Raw genomic sequence first — 14198 nt, 5'->3', positions numbered from 1 at the left:
CGCAGCCGCCACTGCCCACCGCCGCCACGACGTCGACGGCCGTGTCAGCTCTGCCGGGTCAAGGCCAGAAGGGCGGCATGCTGGAGAGCATTCTGACGCTGCTCGTCGAGGAGGTGCGGGAGCTGAAGAAGTCCAACCAGGACCTGCACAAGGAGGTGGTGCTGCTGCGCGAGAAGCAGGAGCAGACCGACGAAAAGGTCGAGCGCATCACCCAGGCCGCACCAGGTATGTGCTCTAGGGTTGAGTGCCGCCATCGTCTTAATGACTCACAATGTCGCTTGTGCTGTGTGTGTGTGTGTTCCGTGTGTGTGTTGCAGCACAACCAATGCTGCTCAACATTCCGAGTCCGTTTCTCGCTACGTCGCACATTCAAAAGGAGCTCTATCGGCTCATGCCTTTCCTCGCCTACTACCGAATCAAGAAAGGCTCCTTTGTCATCGACGACATCAGGTCCGTATTGCGCGCCTACATGACATGTCATTGGAATGTAACATGACCTTTGCTCACTCTGTATTTACTATTACTATTACTTTATTTATTTATTTATTACTATTATTTGTTGTCGCGTTGCAGGAAGCCCTTTATAGCGATGCAGGTCCCGGACATGAGCACCATGCGCGGCTGGGGCACGCTGCCGTGCGGGCTCGGGATGCCCCAGATCATCTCCGCCAACCGCGTCTTCTGCTCCGTTGTCCAGCTGCCGCTCGTACGCCACACCCCACATCTAGGACTCCCCTTCCCTCTTCTATTTTTCTCTCCGTACTGACTCGTTGCGCGCGCGTATGGTAGCATCAACTCGTCGGCAGCCCGTTCTCCGCCGTGTGCCGAAACGAGACGAACAAGGTGACGACCACACGCGTCGCGCGGGCTCCTTGTTCTGATACTTCTCTGTCCTGCAATTAATTGGCTGACCTGTGGTGGGTGGTGGTGATGTCAACAGCGGCTGATCTGTCGTTTCGCGAAGGGGAATGGCGGGGTCGCCGTGAGCGATCCGATCGACGCGACCTGCACCAACCGCACGCCCACCGGCAAGGTGCGCAACCTCAAGACCCGTCTGCAGATCTTCTACGGACCCGACGGCCAGGTACAAACCATCATCTTTTCTATTTTCTTCATGTCTTCATATATATGTTAATCTTTATATATAAAAAGATGTAGATTATATATATTTATTTATTTATATATATATATATATATGAATTGCTATTGACGCTGCGACTGTCACGTGACGTGACACGCCCACAGATGAAGTGGCTCGTGTCGGTCTTCGATTCGATGGTGGAGCACTCGAGCGAACACGAGCCGGCGACCATCACGTTCCCCTCGCCGCTGCTGTCGTGTCTCGCCGAGGAGGATTCTTGCACCGGCGACGTCTACTCGACGACAGCGACGCGGCCCGACCACCTCTTCCTCCCTTCCTCTCCCGCGCAGTCGTCATCTCCTTCGCCCTCTTCGCCCTTTTCGTCGTCGTCGTCGTCTTCGTCGGCCTCACCACTGCCCTCGGCGGGCGCGGGCACGTCGTCTCTTCTTCCGGTCGGGACCACTCCGCCGCCCGTCTTCTCGTCGATGATCTCGGTCGGGGGCTACCACACCATCCCCGGCCTCTTCCACGACGACGAGCGATTCCAGTTGATGGAAGAGGACAACGAGAACGACAATGACAACGACGCGCAGCAGCAGCAGCAACAGAACCAGCAGCAACAAGATGGGTTCCTGCAGGACCTGTACTCGCCATCGATGATCAATCCGTCGCCGCCGGGCTCGGTCACGACGCCCCTGCCCTTCCTGCCGTCGCCGCTCTCCGCGCAGGACGACCTCTCGTGGCTCCTCGCCTCCTCGCCCAAGCCCATTCCATCGCCGCCGCCCATCCGCTACCAGGACTGAGATCAGATATTTATTTGTACATAGACACAACAGCATCAACCAACAGCAATCGGTGGTGTCTTCTTCCAATTCCAATTTCTTTTACTTAGTATTGGGCCTGCACAAGTTGTACATCACCGAGAGCGTCAGATAGGTGACAGCCCTGTGGCAAGTGCTGGGCGAGTTGCAACTCAGGTGCCAGCTGGCAACACATGTACAAGCATCATCCGATCAAGAGTGGAAATCCAAAAGGCACCAATCAGGCGCCGTAGTTAAGTGGTAAAATTCTCGCTTAGGGTGCGAGAGGCCCCGGTTCGATTCCGGGCGGCGCCCAATCTTTTGTCTTGAGTTCTCCCACCAAATTGGGGGGATGGGGACCACCTCCCACCTTGCCATTACCCCAGCAGCAACTGCATAGTGGGGATAAAATAGATAATAATAGGCCCACCATTCCAAGAGAAAAATCCACCACAACAATAAAATTGTTCTCTCACACCAATAAAATCACTTTTAACTTGACACATTCTGAGTTTTTATCAAATCAAAACTGCCCCATAAATTAAAAATGGCAAATCTCAGATGATTCAAATGAGCACAAGTTTGATGTCTCTTGTTGTTTGAATCATGATGTCAGCAAACAGCCAACTCAAGCATCCTGCCAGAATCACACTCCAGGCAGATTGATAAATTACACAGAGCAATGGGCCAACTTTGCCAGTAGAAAGCAGGGAGTTTTGTACCTGTCCTGCATACTCCACTATCTTGTCTTGGTCATGTAGTTGCTATTGTTGTGTTAATGCTGTAGCCTGAGGAGCAGGCAGTGTAGGTTGTGTTTGGTGGCAAAGAAGAACAAGAGACAAGCTGATGCAGGCACATGTGCTCACAAAGTCAAAGGATGTGATTAGGCTCACCAGCAAACAGGCCCCAGCATTGGATTGCACTGTTTTTATGAACTATGTAACCTCTAAAAGCACAAATTAAAAATCCATCAGCCTGCCTGCACACAGAAATCATTTCAAAATCTGAGCAAGCTGGTGGGTGCTGATATCATTCAAGACTGTCCCACTAAGCAGTTGCTGCTGGGGTAATCGCAAGGTGGGAGGTGGTCCTCATCCCCCCAATTCGGTGGGAGAACTCAAGACAAAAGATTGGGCGCCGCCCGGAATCGAACCGGGGCCTCTCGCACCCTAAGCGAGAATTTTACCACTTAACTACGGCGCCTGATTGGTGCCTTTTGGATTTCCACTCTTGGTCCGATGACGCTTGTACAGGCCTTGCTTTCCAACCAGCACGTGCACTTGCCACGCAGTTTGCGGTTGTTGCCCAGGCCAGGTTTGCTTGCCGCGACACTCGGCCCTCACCAAAAATATAGGTTTTGATTGTTGATAACAGGTGGCAACAGTCAGTTCCACCAGGGAGGGACAAGCATTTGCTGCAGGAACAAAAACAATGAGGAACACTCAAGATGGTTGCCAGTCTTATCTTCTGGCGAGCCTTTCCACCATCGTGGCTCTTTCACTCTTATGGTGCAGGCGGCTAGATCGCCGTACTTGACCTTCCTTCTTGGGCGCCACTTGCTCCTTGCCTGAGTCACTCCCTGATTCTGTTTCGCCTTGGGCTTGGTGTCCTCCTGTACTTCGTCCGTCATCCTCCGCCTCCTTTTCTTTTCGTTCAAGCGCGGAGAGAGTCGCCAGTCGGACATCGACCCAGCTCGCTTCTCTGGTCATCTCCTCCGCTGCATAGAACGCCCGAAGCTGCCGATATCTGCTCGCATCAAAGACAGTCAGCCCTGGAATCAATGAATGGGTTGAACGACTAACCTGTCCTCCACGTCTAAGCCGCCGAGTGCATGATACAGCTTGTGGAGGTCGACGGGGCACAGGTGCATCGGCTGCGCGTCGTCTTCGCTCACATGCCCCGACCCTGCAGACGCAAACGGGTGAGACCACATCACCCTGGCTGCAGCGTGCGCGTGCAATCGGACAGTTACCGTTCATGCAACAGCTGTAGTACACGCAGTGTTCAATGTTGAACATGTGGAACACCTGGAGTAGCAGTCACAGTATTCGGAGTTAAAATAGATACAGGCCAAGCATGACGGGTGAATGGGCGGCTTACCTCGTGAGCCATCACCTTGCAGCTTCGAGCGATCAATAGCCTTCGGTTGGCCTCCGCTTGCCCTGCAGTGTCTGCTTGGGGTTCGTCCTCCTCTTCTTCCTCAACCGGCGCTTTCTCCTTCCCCTTGCGTGCGGTCTTCTTCTTGGCCTCCGTCTTCGTTCCTTTCCTCTTCTTCTTCGCTCTTTCTGCCTCGGCGTCGTTTTCGTGCTCCGCCTCATCGTGTAGCTTGTCACGAAATGCCGGATCGTAGCGGGCGAAGGAGAACAGCCCCACGCGACTCTCCAACGACGCCAGCCCCACCACGAACGAGTCCTGCACCAGCGCCGCCGCAGCAAATGCACGTTCAGTTAGTCAGAAAATCATCAATCAATGGAAGAGGCGGCGGTGTCGCACGCGCTGTCCGTCGTAGAGATCCTCCATCGTGAAGGCGAGGAGGCAGTAGGCGTCGTCCGGCAGGAAGTGCTGCAAAGAAGTAAGAATGGGCGGCGCGTGCAGCTGTCGCATCGTTTTCTGATCCCTCACCTGCAGATGTGTCGTCAGCGGTAGGTTGAGCTTGCCAGCACCATTCAGAATGGTGTGTGCGTGTGCGTGTGCGTGTGCGTGTGCGTGTGCGTGTGCGTGTGCGTGTGCGTGTGCGTGTGCGTGTGCGTGTGCGTGTGCGTGTGCGTGTGCAAAACGCGCCTTGTGCAAGTCGTAGGGATGCGCCACCCGCCAAGGGATGTTGGTACGCGCTATGTAGCGCCGAGAGCGAGTCACTCGCGGCACGTCGATGCCCAGCTTCCCTGTGTGAGTGTGTGATTTGGTCGCACACGCCGTGTCATAGTCGTAAGCCAGCACAACGCCAACTCGACTCGGCCCACCACCTTGGAGCCTGGGCTGGGTACCCGCTGCCGAGGTGATCTCGAGTGTGGGCAAGAGGGCCACCTCCATACCCAGGAAGTAGCTGTGGCCACAGTGAGAGATGAGCGAACAACAGAACACACAATTTTTGACTAACAGTCGAATCGACAGCAGAGTGTGGGCGCGAGCGTACATCCGAGCAAAGGCGATGAGCTTGTCGAAGATGTGCGCGGCATTGTCCTCGAACTCGCCAAACGGAAGGAAGTAGATCGTCCTCCGCTCTGGCGTCCTGTACCACACAACATAGCCACCATCGTCATCATCATCGTCATCATCGCCCAGCTGAGACGAGTAGCGGCAACACGGCACAGACGTGTATACGCACACGCGATTCCGCGCCTCTGAGCTGTACCACTGGCCGAACGACTGCCGTGGCTCCACGTATTGATGCAGCCAATCTGTGTGTTGTACGGCACACACCACACCTGGTGGCTGTCAGTCCAGTCGAGGCGCAGAAGAGACCATGATAGTTCTTGGTGTGCGTGTTTGGGGGGGGGCGTGCCGTCGATGTGGGTGGGGTCGGGGATGGGCTGGAAGTCGTCTCCGGGTGTGAGGTGGGCGAGCGACAGCCCCAGCGCACCTGCACTCGCTCCTGCTTGCCGCTTGGCCGACTCACACACGCCTGTTGCAGGACGGGCGAGAGATAGTGGTGAGGCTGTGTACACAGCCACATGACGCCGCGTGCGTGTGTTGTTGGTGGTGGCCGATGTGTGCGTACGGCATGGGACATTCGGGCAGGAACCAACGCGAGCAGACGAAGCAAAGATGGCCGACAGCTGCTCCGCTGTGGTCGCCCTCTCGAACCCTGCACTGCCCCCCCCCCCAATTTGCACAGCACCAGAAAGGTGTGCGGTGTCGGAAGCTATACGTGGGCTTTGGGGGGGGGGGAAGCCAGCGCATCTTCGTACCTTTGGCAAAGCGAAGGGCCTTTCTCTTCCTATGGTCCTTCTCTTGCTTCTTCATCTCGTGTTGTGTTGGTGGTTGAAGACCTATTTTTCTATTTCTTTGTGATTTATCTACCCGTAAAAATATGAATCAACAACGCCCATCTACACAACATTCATGATGACAAGGTACTCTGCTCAGCTGCTGCTTGTGGATGAGGCACGAGATCGGTTGGGAGACGAACTGCTGCTGCCGCCCTGCGGTCTCTTGTCCGTCAGCAAACTGTCTCCGTGGCGCGGACGGTGCGTCTCGGTTGCTACACAGAGGGAAGAGTAAGTAAGCCGAGGGTGGTGACTGTCCAGTTTCAGGGCGAGGCCGGAATAGATCTGGGTGTCGAACCTGGTAACTCACTGCTGTCGCCGCCGGGCACCTTGAAGCGAAGCTCGATCTTGAAGTTTGCAGGGTAGATCTTGTCCTGCATGACCGTAAGCCTCATCCCATTACCTCTCCTTGGCCACGCGCGAACGCGCCAAAAGGGCGGGTGGAGGGTGGTCAAGGTACCTTGGTGTCCTTGGCGGCCTTGTCGATCTCGGCCTTGGGGAGGATGATCCTGTTGTCCGTCGCGAAGGCAGTGTTGACCCAAAAGTGCAACACCTTGTCCTGTAGATGGTGGGAAAGGGTGTCAGGCCGCACAAATTGCGTTGCATCCGCAATCGATGGAGCAAACAGACGACGAAGGGCTCCTTCGTACGAATTCGATCTTGATGTCACCGCAGACGGGCAGCTCGTTGACCCACTCCTTGATGGAGATGACCAGTCGCGTGAGCTCCTCGCCTCCTTCACCGCCCAGAGACTCCTCGGCGGCCTCCTTCTCCGTCCCCTCCTCTTCCCTCTGCTTTTTGGCCTCCTTGATCAGGCTCTTGATTTTCTTCTGTTTGATGATAACAAGGACACCAAGCGAAACCGTGAGACTCTGGCTGGCTGGCAAGCGCCTGCAACTGTTATCGACGCAATGTGTACCTTGCCGTGGAGCAGGGGCACCAGGTGGATCGTCCGACCGCCTTCGTTCTTCCTGACCGCTTTTGAGATAGTGAACCGCAGGTCCTGCGAGAGCGAGAGCCGTTAGCTGCGATTCAAGCTGGCACGCGGCCAGAGCGTGCGGAGCCAGGTACCTGAACGCCTTTCGGAACACCGTGGAAGATGATGTCTGTTAGGAAGTAGGAGCGGAGGTTCAGCGCCCCCTCCCGTAGCCACCTTTCGAAGTAGTGAATGTAGCGGATCTGGCTGGGTATCGTCACTCCCTGGTCATTGCAAACGATCACGTGAGTATTGGACTGCTCAGAGCACTCTTTGTACACATATGCACCTTTTGGTTGCATGTGCGATAGGCTGCGTAGTACTTGAGCGCGCCATCCGCATCTTCCCAATCTCCATTGTACAGGAGCCAGCAGCAGATCATGAGACCCGTTCGCCCCTTGCCCGCCTTGCAGTGAATCACGGCGATGTTTTCGTCGTCTTGCTTCAGCCAGTGCTTGACGTCCTCACAGAAGCTCTCAATGTCCTCAAACATGGGGCTGCGGTTGAGGCAAACCAACAGACGGTTACGATCTACCACGGCTGCGCACTACGATGAAGCGAAGCGCAGTGCGCAGGCACGAAAGAGAAGCGCACCAGTTGTGATCGTCGAAAGGGAAGCGCGCAACGGAGTGAAACTTCTTGGCATCGTACGTTCGCTCAGAGCAGAGGTTATACACCTGTCAAACGCGAGAAGTCAGGAGAGGTGGGAGAGGAGCGAGGGAAGAGAGCAAGACAGAGCTGCATGGGCGGAGAGGTTCACGCACCCTGTAGTGACCCTTGTGCCGCAGCTCAAGAAAACGCTGGACCTCAGACATGGGATTACGGTACACTGATTCGGAACCCTCGGAGGGGAACCCCATCGCGAGGATTCGGGCCTTCCCAGTCTCGCCAATGTCTGTTGAGGGGGGGGGGGCACAACAAGATGAGAACCCAAAGTTGACGTTAGGATAGGATTATCCCAATTGATGGGAGACGGCATATGCGGGTACGAACAGCTGAGATCGAGGTCGATGTTGATGTCCTTTTCGATAAACCGCCTCTTGCTCTTTGATACAGTATGCTTGAGTTGGATCATCTTGTCACGAACACGGGGTCTCCGTCTTCCCCCTGGTGTTGGTGTGGCGTAAAAAGTTGTGAGACCTGATTTGTTCTTCTTCTTCTTCTTCTTGCCAAGTCCAAAGTTTTGAATCAAAGGGGTTGGTACGCACCCCTTCTTTCAAGCCAGTACTCTCCAACGACTGTCCGGCGGAGGGGCAAGCCCAATACCTAAAACAGAGCTCGCTTTTGTCCGTTATGTCGACAGTTTGCTTTCCCGCTCGCAGGTCTTCTGCGTCGTCTTCGCTGTTGTGCTCTTGATGTTTGCTGCTGCGGTCGATGGCGAGCCTAGAGAGATACCTCCACCAGCTGGCCGGCTCATGGCGGACACCAGAGTTCGAACTCGAGCCCGCTCACCGGCTGGTGACGTCGGAGGCGGATGGCAGTGACAGAAGTCACTCCCAGACGCTACGGCACGCTGGCAAGATGGCGTACTTTCAAGCTCAAACCCGCCACACAGTGGGTTCCCTCCGCCTTTCCACACTTTCCCTCCGCTTCAACCGCTGATGACATCTGGCGCTTAGAATTGTTGTGGAGCCCATACTTCCCAGCGAAAATTTCCTGCGGCGGTTTGTCGACGTAACATACAACTTCACCTGCACCCGCCCTATTCGATAAGCGAAGATCACTGGGCCAAGCGTCCCATTGTCGACAGAGTTCAGGCGCCAAAAACAGGGGAAAGTGGCACCTTGTTGTGGTGTGAATGGGTACCGCTGCAAGATAAGGGACAACCTACAAATAGTCGCCAGGACTCGTCTCTCTGGTCTTTGGCTTCCTCTCCTCTTCCCTGGTGGCTTCTACCCTCCTGCTCCTTTTTGTTCTTATCTCTATCTCGTTGATATCGGTTCACCCTCGCGCCTCGTTCAGCCTCTCAGTTCTTACTCAGCCCACACAACCGATTTGTAATTCCTCCATTTTCTCAATTTCCTCGATTTCTCATCTCCCCAGTCCATCTCCATCAGCCAGCTTTACATTTAGAACATCCATCCATCTTTACTCTCGCCAAAACCCAGCGACATCACAAATCCCAAATCGCGACAATCTCCTTGCGACCGCTCTACGCCGGCAACATGAATCGACACATGAACAGCTATCGAAGCAGCAGCAACGAAGAAACAGATGACGAAGAGATGGAAGACGATGTGAACAGCATCTTCGATCGGCCGGTGCGCGATCTGCTCTACCAGAAGGTGCAGCGACTCGAGCGCGAAGAAGGGCACCAGATGGGTGGCGCCGCCACTTGTCCTCGAAACGACTCAAACTTCTCCTACGGCCGACGAGTACCTCGTCATGTGAAGGTACCATAGCACAATCTCATCGTTGACTGTCGTTGTTCTGTTGTTTCGCAACTGAAACAACCAGGAAATCTCTCACTTCAATCTGGAATTCTGCATTACCATGAATCCATCTAATTCTCATCCCTTCCAGGAGCAAGAGTGGAACCTATCGAGCTTAATCCAGGCGCAGGAGGAGCAGCGCTCGCTGGAATGCTACGAAATCAACATTGATCCCATCGTGCGGCACAAACTAGCCAAGTACGTGCGCCATCTTCTGCACAACTGACTTGTTCCAACTGGGCGTGCACCAACCACATCTTGGCTTGATCTCTTCAGGCTGTTGCTGCTCAATGGTGTGCTGCTGGACCGAAATCCAGGCGTGTACAAGCAGCTGCTGAACTACCCTCGGGCCGAGGTGGAGCTGCGAGGCGATATCGCCAAAGACGTGGACAGGACCTTCATCGAGTACCGACTGTTCTCCAACGGGAACAAGGGGTACGTTCATCTACTCGACCACATCATCGTCTCTTATTATCGTCTGTCTGAACCAACCGGGTCTCTTAAAGAGTTTCTAAACGTTCGTCTGTACGTCGTGTGGTGTCTTATCATCATCATCATCAGGCAGGGCATGCTGTACCGGGTGCTTGCGGCATATGCCGTTTACAACCCGGAGATCGGCTACTGCCAGGGCATGAACGTTCTCGCCAGCGTGCTCCTTCTGGCCCGCTTCTCCGAGGAGGAGACCTTCTGGGCGCTCACGCGACTCATGAAGGAGTACTCGATCGAGCAGATGTTCCTCCCCGGCCTCCCCGGCGTGCGTCGGTCTATCGAGAAGTTCAACGAGCTCTTTGAGTTCCTCCTGCCCAAGCTGGCCAAGCACTTTGCCAAGGAGGGCATCGAGAGCACCATGTACCTCTCCAAGTGGTTCATGACCCTCTACGGGTACTACTTCTCTTCTTCCCCGTCATCATCATCTTTCTTCTTCTTCGCGTGCTCTGTTCGCACACTCTTCTCTTTCTCATGATTCTCTTTCTCTTCACTTTGTTGCAGATCGGTGCTGCCGCTCGAGTTGGTGTTCAAGGTGTGGGAAGAGTTCCTCGCCACCGGCAGCTGGTCCGTGCTGTGGGCCGTCGGCCTTTCGCTCCTCCACTTGTTTGAAGGTAGGTCTTACCTCACTTCTCCCTTCCTATACATTCACTCTGATGGCTCACCGACGTTGTCTTCCCCTCCTCTCTCTCTGTAGATGAGCTGCTCAAGCGACCCTTCGAGGGCATCCTGCTCTTCATCCAGTCGCTGCCTCTCGAGAAGCTCGACGAAGGCGCCGTCCTCGACCAGACCGCGGCCTTCCGCAAGCAGATCCGCGAGGCCAAGTGGGCGCAGGAGTCCCTCTTTGCCCTCCTCGCCTGAAACCCAGTTATTTAATTTATTTATTGGTATTTGTTCGCCGCCCACGCGCACCCACGCTCTTGTCCGGGCTGTGTGCGCTGGGCCGCACCTCATAGGAGGACCACACCACAATAAACCGCTCCAATCGACCAAGTGCTCATCGGGCTACACGCAGCGAGAGGTGGTGTGTGAGCGAAGTTTGATGGCTTAGCCCCTTCTCCGAAATTACGCAACAATCCCACAATGTCGCGCTGGTGGGGGTGGTCACCGAGCCAAGAAGGGCAAGCGTCGAGGTCTTGGGCTTGGGTGTGGTGGCCCGGCTTGCAAAGATGAAATTCATGCTACTTCGATTCAACAAGCTGATTCTGAGTAGCTCGGAGTTCGATGCCTCCTTCATCATGAAGCAAATTACGTCGGTGTGCTCCTCCGGGAGCTCTCATACATGTTCGTGCGGGCGGGGTCGGCATAGACCCCGCCTGTCGAGCAATCCCCAACGCAGAGAGTAAACTCTGCTTCACCAACAAATCGCCTGGCCGAGAGGCCGGGATCCCCCTGGACCCCAATACCCCCACCACCGCGTGATTCGCCACCAAGCAGCCACACCCACCTTTTTGAGTTGTTTTTAATTAAGTAAAAAGGAATTATATAAACATTTATATAAATATAAACATTCACTCGAAGTGGCCGGGGACGAGGCGGATGAAGCGGTGCTGCGGGAGGCTGTCCAGGCGGGCGACCTGCTCGGGGCTGAGCTCAAAGTCGAAGATGGCGAAGTTGGCGCGGAGCCTCTCCTCGTTCGAGCTCTTGGGGATCACCTGGTATATATGCGTTTGGCAAGTGCGGAAAGTGAGCCCACACAAGCGAACGCACACAACGCAACACGAAGAGAGACGTACGGTGATGTGCTTCTGGACGCCCCATCGAAGGACGACCTGAGCCGCCGACCGACCGACTTCGGCGGCGATGTCCTTCACGACCTCGTTCTCGAGGAGCGGCACCACGCCCTCCGAGCTGACGGTCGAGCCGAGCGGGCTGTAGGCCGTCAGCACGATGCCTGTACGTTCACCACCACATCATCGATCGACGGTGAGCAGGTTGTGTGTGTGGTGTGTGTGGTGTGTGTGGTGTGTGTGGTGTGTGTGGTGTGTGTGGTGTGTGTGGTGTGTGTGGTGTGTGTGTGTGTGTGTGTGTGTGGTGTGTGTGGTGTGTGTGGTGTGTGTGTGTGTGTGGTGTGTGTGGTGTGTGTGGTGTGTGTGGTGTGTGTGTGTGGTGTGTGTGTGTGGTGTGTGTGTGTGTGTGTGTCATGTGAGGAGGGAAAGAAGGTTACCCTTTGAGGTGCAGTAGTTGAGGAGCTCGGCCTGGAAGAGGTACGGGTGGAACTCGACCTGGTTCACGGCCGGCACGACCTGCGCGTCGGCCAGGAGCTCCTCGAGCTGCTTCACGGTGAAGTTGCTCACGCCGATCGACTTGGCCAGGCCCTGCTTCTGGAGCTCCTCCCTGGTTTGTTGTTAAGGTGGCAGTGGTTAGTTGCTGAGGTGGCGGTGTCGGTCAGCAGGTGGTGGTGGTTGGTTGGGGGTTAGCGTACAGGGTCTTCCAGGTCTCCTTGAAGTCGAACGACCACGTGATGGCCGGGTTGAGCTTGCCCTCGGGCGTGCGGAGCGGCTGCGCGATCTGCTCCTCCTCGAACTTGATCGGCCAGTGGATCAAGGAGAGGTCCTACGACACACACACACAACACACACACAACACACACGACACACACGACACACACGACACACACCACGTCAGAACGGTACACAGGTAGAAGAGCAACGAAGGGCGCGTGGTGTGGGTACGAGGTAAGGGATCTGGAGGTTCTTGAGGGTGTTGTGGATGGCCTTGACCGCACGCTCCGGCTGGTGGTGGTTGTTGAACACCTTGCTCGTGATGAAGAGCTCCTCACTGCCGATGGGTGAGGAGATCATTTAGGGGAAGTAAAAACATCATCATCTGATCTATTCGAGAGAGAAGTGTGCGGCTGGACGTACCGCTTGACGAGGCCCTCATCGAATGCGCTCTTGAACGCCTCGCCGATCTCGGCCTCGTTGCCGTAAATCTCGGCGCAGTCTGAATAAAAACAATATAAACAGTAAATAAGACGTAATATAAAATAATAAAAATAAATAAAAAAGATTTATAAAATAATAAAAAAAGAAGAGTGAGGATACCGAAGTGACGGTAGCCGGCCTTGATGGCAGCCTTCACGGCAGCGCCCACCTCGCCCTTGCCAGCCTGCCAGGTGCCCAATCCTGCAATCATAGATCCAAATCGTATTAAAATCACCGGAAGTTGAAGGATGAAGATGTGAGGTGATCTTCGTACCAACGACGGGGATCTTGGCGCCGGTGTTCAAGTCGAGAGTGGGAGAGAGGGTGGTCATCTTGTGTGGGTTGTGTTGTGTTGTGTGCGTTGGGTTGTTCTCTTTTGTTTCGCTTTTGTTTTGGCTGGGGTGCACGTGCTCCTGCAAACGCCGACATGGAACCGGCGAGCCACTCAACTATGATTGGTCCCGCCACGGATGTGCGATCGCCGTCAACGCCTGGGCCGGTATGGCCGCGGTGCACCGCCCGATCCCGCAACCTGCCCCGCTGGGCGCCACAACATCAACGCCGGACGCATGTTTCGGCGCCAACGTCGGAGCACTTGTTTATCAGAATTCCCTGCCGGAGACAAGCGTACGCGAGCCTGCGCACTTCATAAGACACTTCGTGAGGTCAAACCATCCACTCCCATTTGAAATGGGTTTTTTGACTTGTTTTCCTTTTGCGCTGATGGCCCCGAGCAACGACAACCAGACCTGCAATATGGGCCACTCCGACGGTAACTGCCATCTGTCCTCCTCCTTCCTCCAGCTCAGCCCCCACACTGCACTGCATAGTGCTGTGCTTTGGGTTTTTCTAATATTTTTTTATAACAAATTTCATTAAAAAAACTGATAATAAAAATGTGCAGGGAAGAGGAGGAGGGGTACGGGCTCTCCCCCGAGGACGTGGCTCGCCAGGTGGCCGAGCACCTCAAGGAGGTTGCGGACCAGGAAGAAGCCGAAGGGCGTGCTGGCATCGACCTTGTAGTGAGTGCCGGTGAAGGTGTGAACAGTTAACGTTCGTGGTGGCCACAGTGATCTGCAGCTGACGTTTTGTTGGGGTGCTGTGGTGGTTGTCATGGTGGACACCAAAACAGCAAGCTGCAGTGACCGGCAGGTAGCGGTGATGATCATGCAGAAGGAGTGTCAGATACCGTGTCCGACCAGCTACGACAGCCAACCCATCTACTTTGACATCCCGCCGGTCAACCCCGCCGTGTTCGAGCCGCTACGCGCCTACGGCCCTCCCTTTGACAAGGCGCCGCGCTGGTTCGCCCAGTCCATCCGCTACGGCTAGGTTGTGTCGTGTCGTGTCGTGTCGTGTCGTGTCGCGTGTCGTGTCGTGTTCGCACCAAAATGTACGCGAATTGTTTTCATTTGGTGATGATGACACGGTGAAGGGTGGGTGAGACATCCACGGCCCACTGGTGGGAGGAGGAGTCAGGTGTGTAGCTCTGGTATATGTGTGGTTTGTA

General features: G+C 55.1%; 6 protein-coding genes across 6 annotated transcripts; 3 read left to right on the top strand and 3 right to left on the bottom strand.

The window, feature by feature from the left end:
* Nucleotides 1–2: 2 nt before the first annotated feature.
* On the top strand, nt 3–1661 carry ACA1_050220 (uncharacterized protein; the record flags this gene model as incomplete). Its single annotated transcript, XM_004341929.1, has 6 exons — nt 3–225; nt 422–450; nt 574–706; nt 790–843; nt 965–1084; nt 1246–1661. Coding segments are annotated over 6 exons (975 nt in total), but the record flags the coding sequence as incomplete, so codon positions are not given.
* A 1873-nt stretch (nt 1662–3534) lies between these two features.
* ACA1_050210 (uncharacterized protein) lies at nt 3535–5844 on the bottom strand (the record flags this gene model as incomplete). Its single annotated transcript, XM_004341928.1, has 12 exons — nt 3535–3598; nt 3684–3786; nt 3854–3908; nt 3982–4293; nt 4375–4443; nt 4738–4763; nt 4866–4924; nt 5015–5110; nt 5207–5279; nt 5462–5503; nt 5600–5686; nt 5790–5844. The coding sequence occupies 12 exons, from the start codon at nt 5842–5844 to the stop codon at nt 3535–3537; spliced, it is 1041 nt and encodes a 346-aa protein (XP_004341977.1).
* A 286-nt stretch (nt 5845–6130) lies between these two features.
* Nucleotides 6131–7918, bottom strand: ACA1_050200 (mammalian PTEN tumor suppressorlike, putative; the record flags this gene model as incomplete). Its single annotated transcript, XM_004341927.1, has 9 exons — nt 6131–6241; nt 6328–6426; nt 6518–6697; nt 6787–6870; nt 6939–7067; nt 7133–7340; nt 7438–7520; nt 7608–7738; nt 7837–7918. The coding sequence occupies 9 exons, from the start codon at nt 7916–7918 to the stop codon at nt 6131–6133; spliced, it is 1107 nt and encodes a 368-aa protein (XP_004341976.1).
* A 1150-nt stretch (nt 7919–9068) lies between these two features.
* On the top strand, nt 9069–10622 carry ACA1_050190 (TBC domain containing protein; the record flags this gene model as incomplete). Its single annotated transcript, XM_004341926.1, has 6 exons — nt 9069–9236; nt 9367–9473; nt 9552–9710; nt 9837–10157; nt 10266–10375; nt 10459–10622. The coding sequence occupies 6 exons, from the start codon at nt 9069–9071 to the stop codon at nt 10620–10622; spliced, it is 1029 nt and encodes a 342-aa protein (XP_004341975.1).
* A 650-nt stretch (nt 10623–11272) lies between these two features.
* On the bottom strand, nt 11273–13020 carry ACA1_050180 (oxidoreductase, aldo/keto reductase, putative; the record flags this gene model as incomplete). Its single annotated transcript, XM_004341925.1, has 8 exons — nt 11273–11416; nt 11498–11655; nt 11929–12098; nt 12187–12317; nt 12437–12542; nt 12629–12707; nt 12809–12889; nt 12963–13020. 8 exons carry the CDS (start codon nt 13018–13020, stop codon nt 11273–11275), a joined length of 927 nt encoding a protein of 308 aa, XP_004341974.1.
* A 564-nt stretch (nt 13021–13584) lies between these two features.
* Nucleotides 13585–14020, top strand: ACA1_050170 (uncharacterized protein; the record flags this gene model as incomplete). The annotated part of the gene is made up of 2 exons (XM_004341924.1): nt 13585–13710; nt 13841–14020. The coding sequence occupies 2 exons, from the start codon at nt 13585–13587 to the stop codon at nt 14018–14020; spliced, it is 306 nt and encodes a 101-aa protein (XP_004341973.1).
* Between the last annotated feature and the right edge of the window lie 178 nt (nt 14021–14198).

This window comes from Acanthamoeba castellanii (assembly GCF_000313135.1).
Source record: "Acanthamoeba castellanii str. Neff unplaced genomic scaffold scf7180000084589, whole genome shotgun sequence".
NCBI classification, from domain to species: Eukaryota; Discosea; order Longamoebia; family Acanthamoebidae; genus Acanthamoeba; species Acanthamoeba castellanii.
Note: the sequence above shows the minus strand (reverse complement) of the source record. Positions and strands in the feature narration are given on the sequence as shown.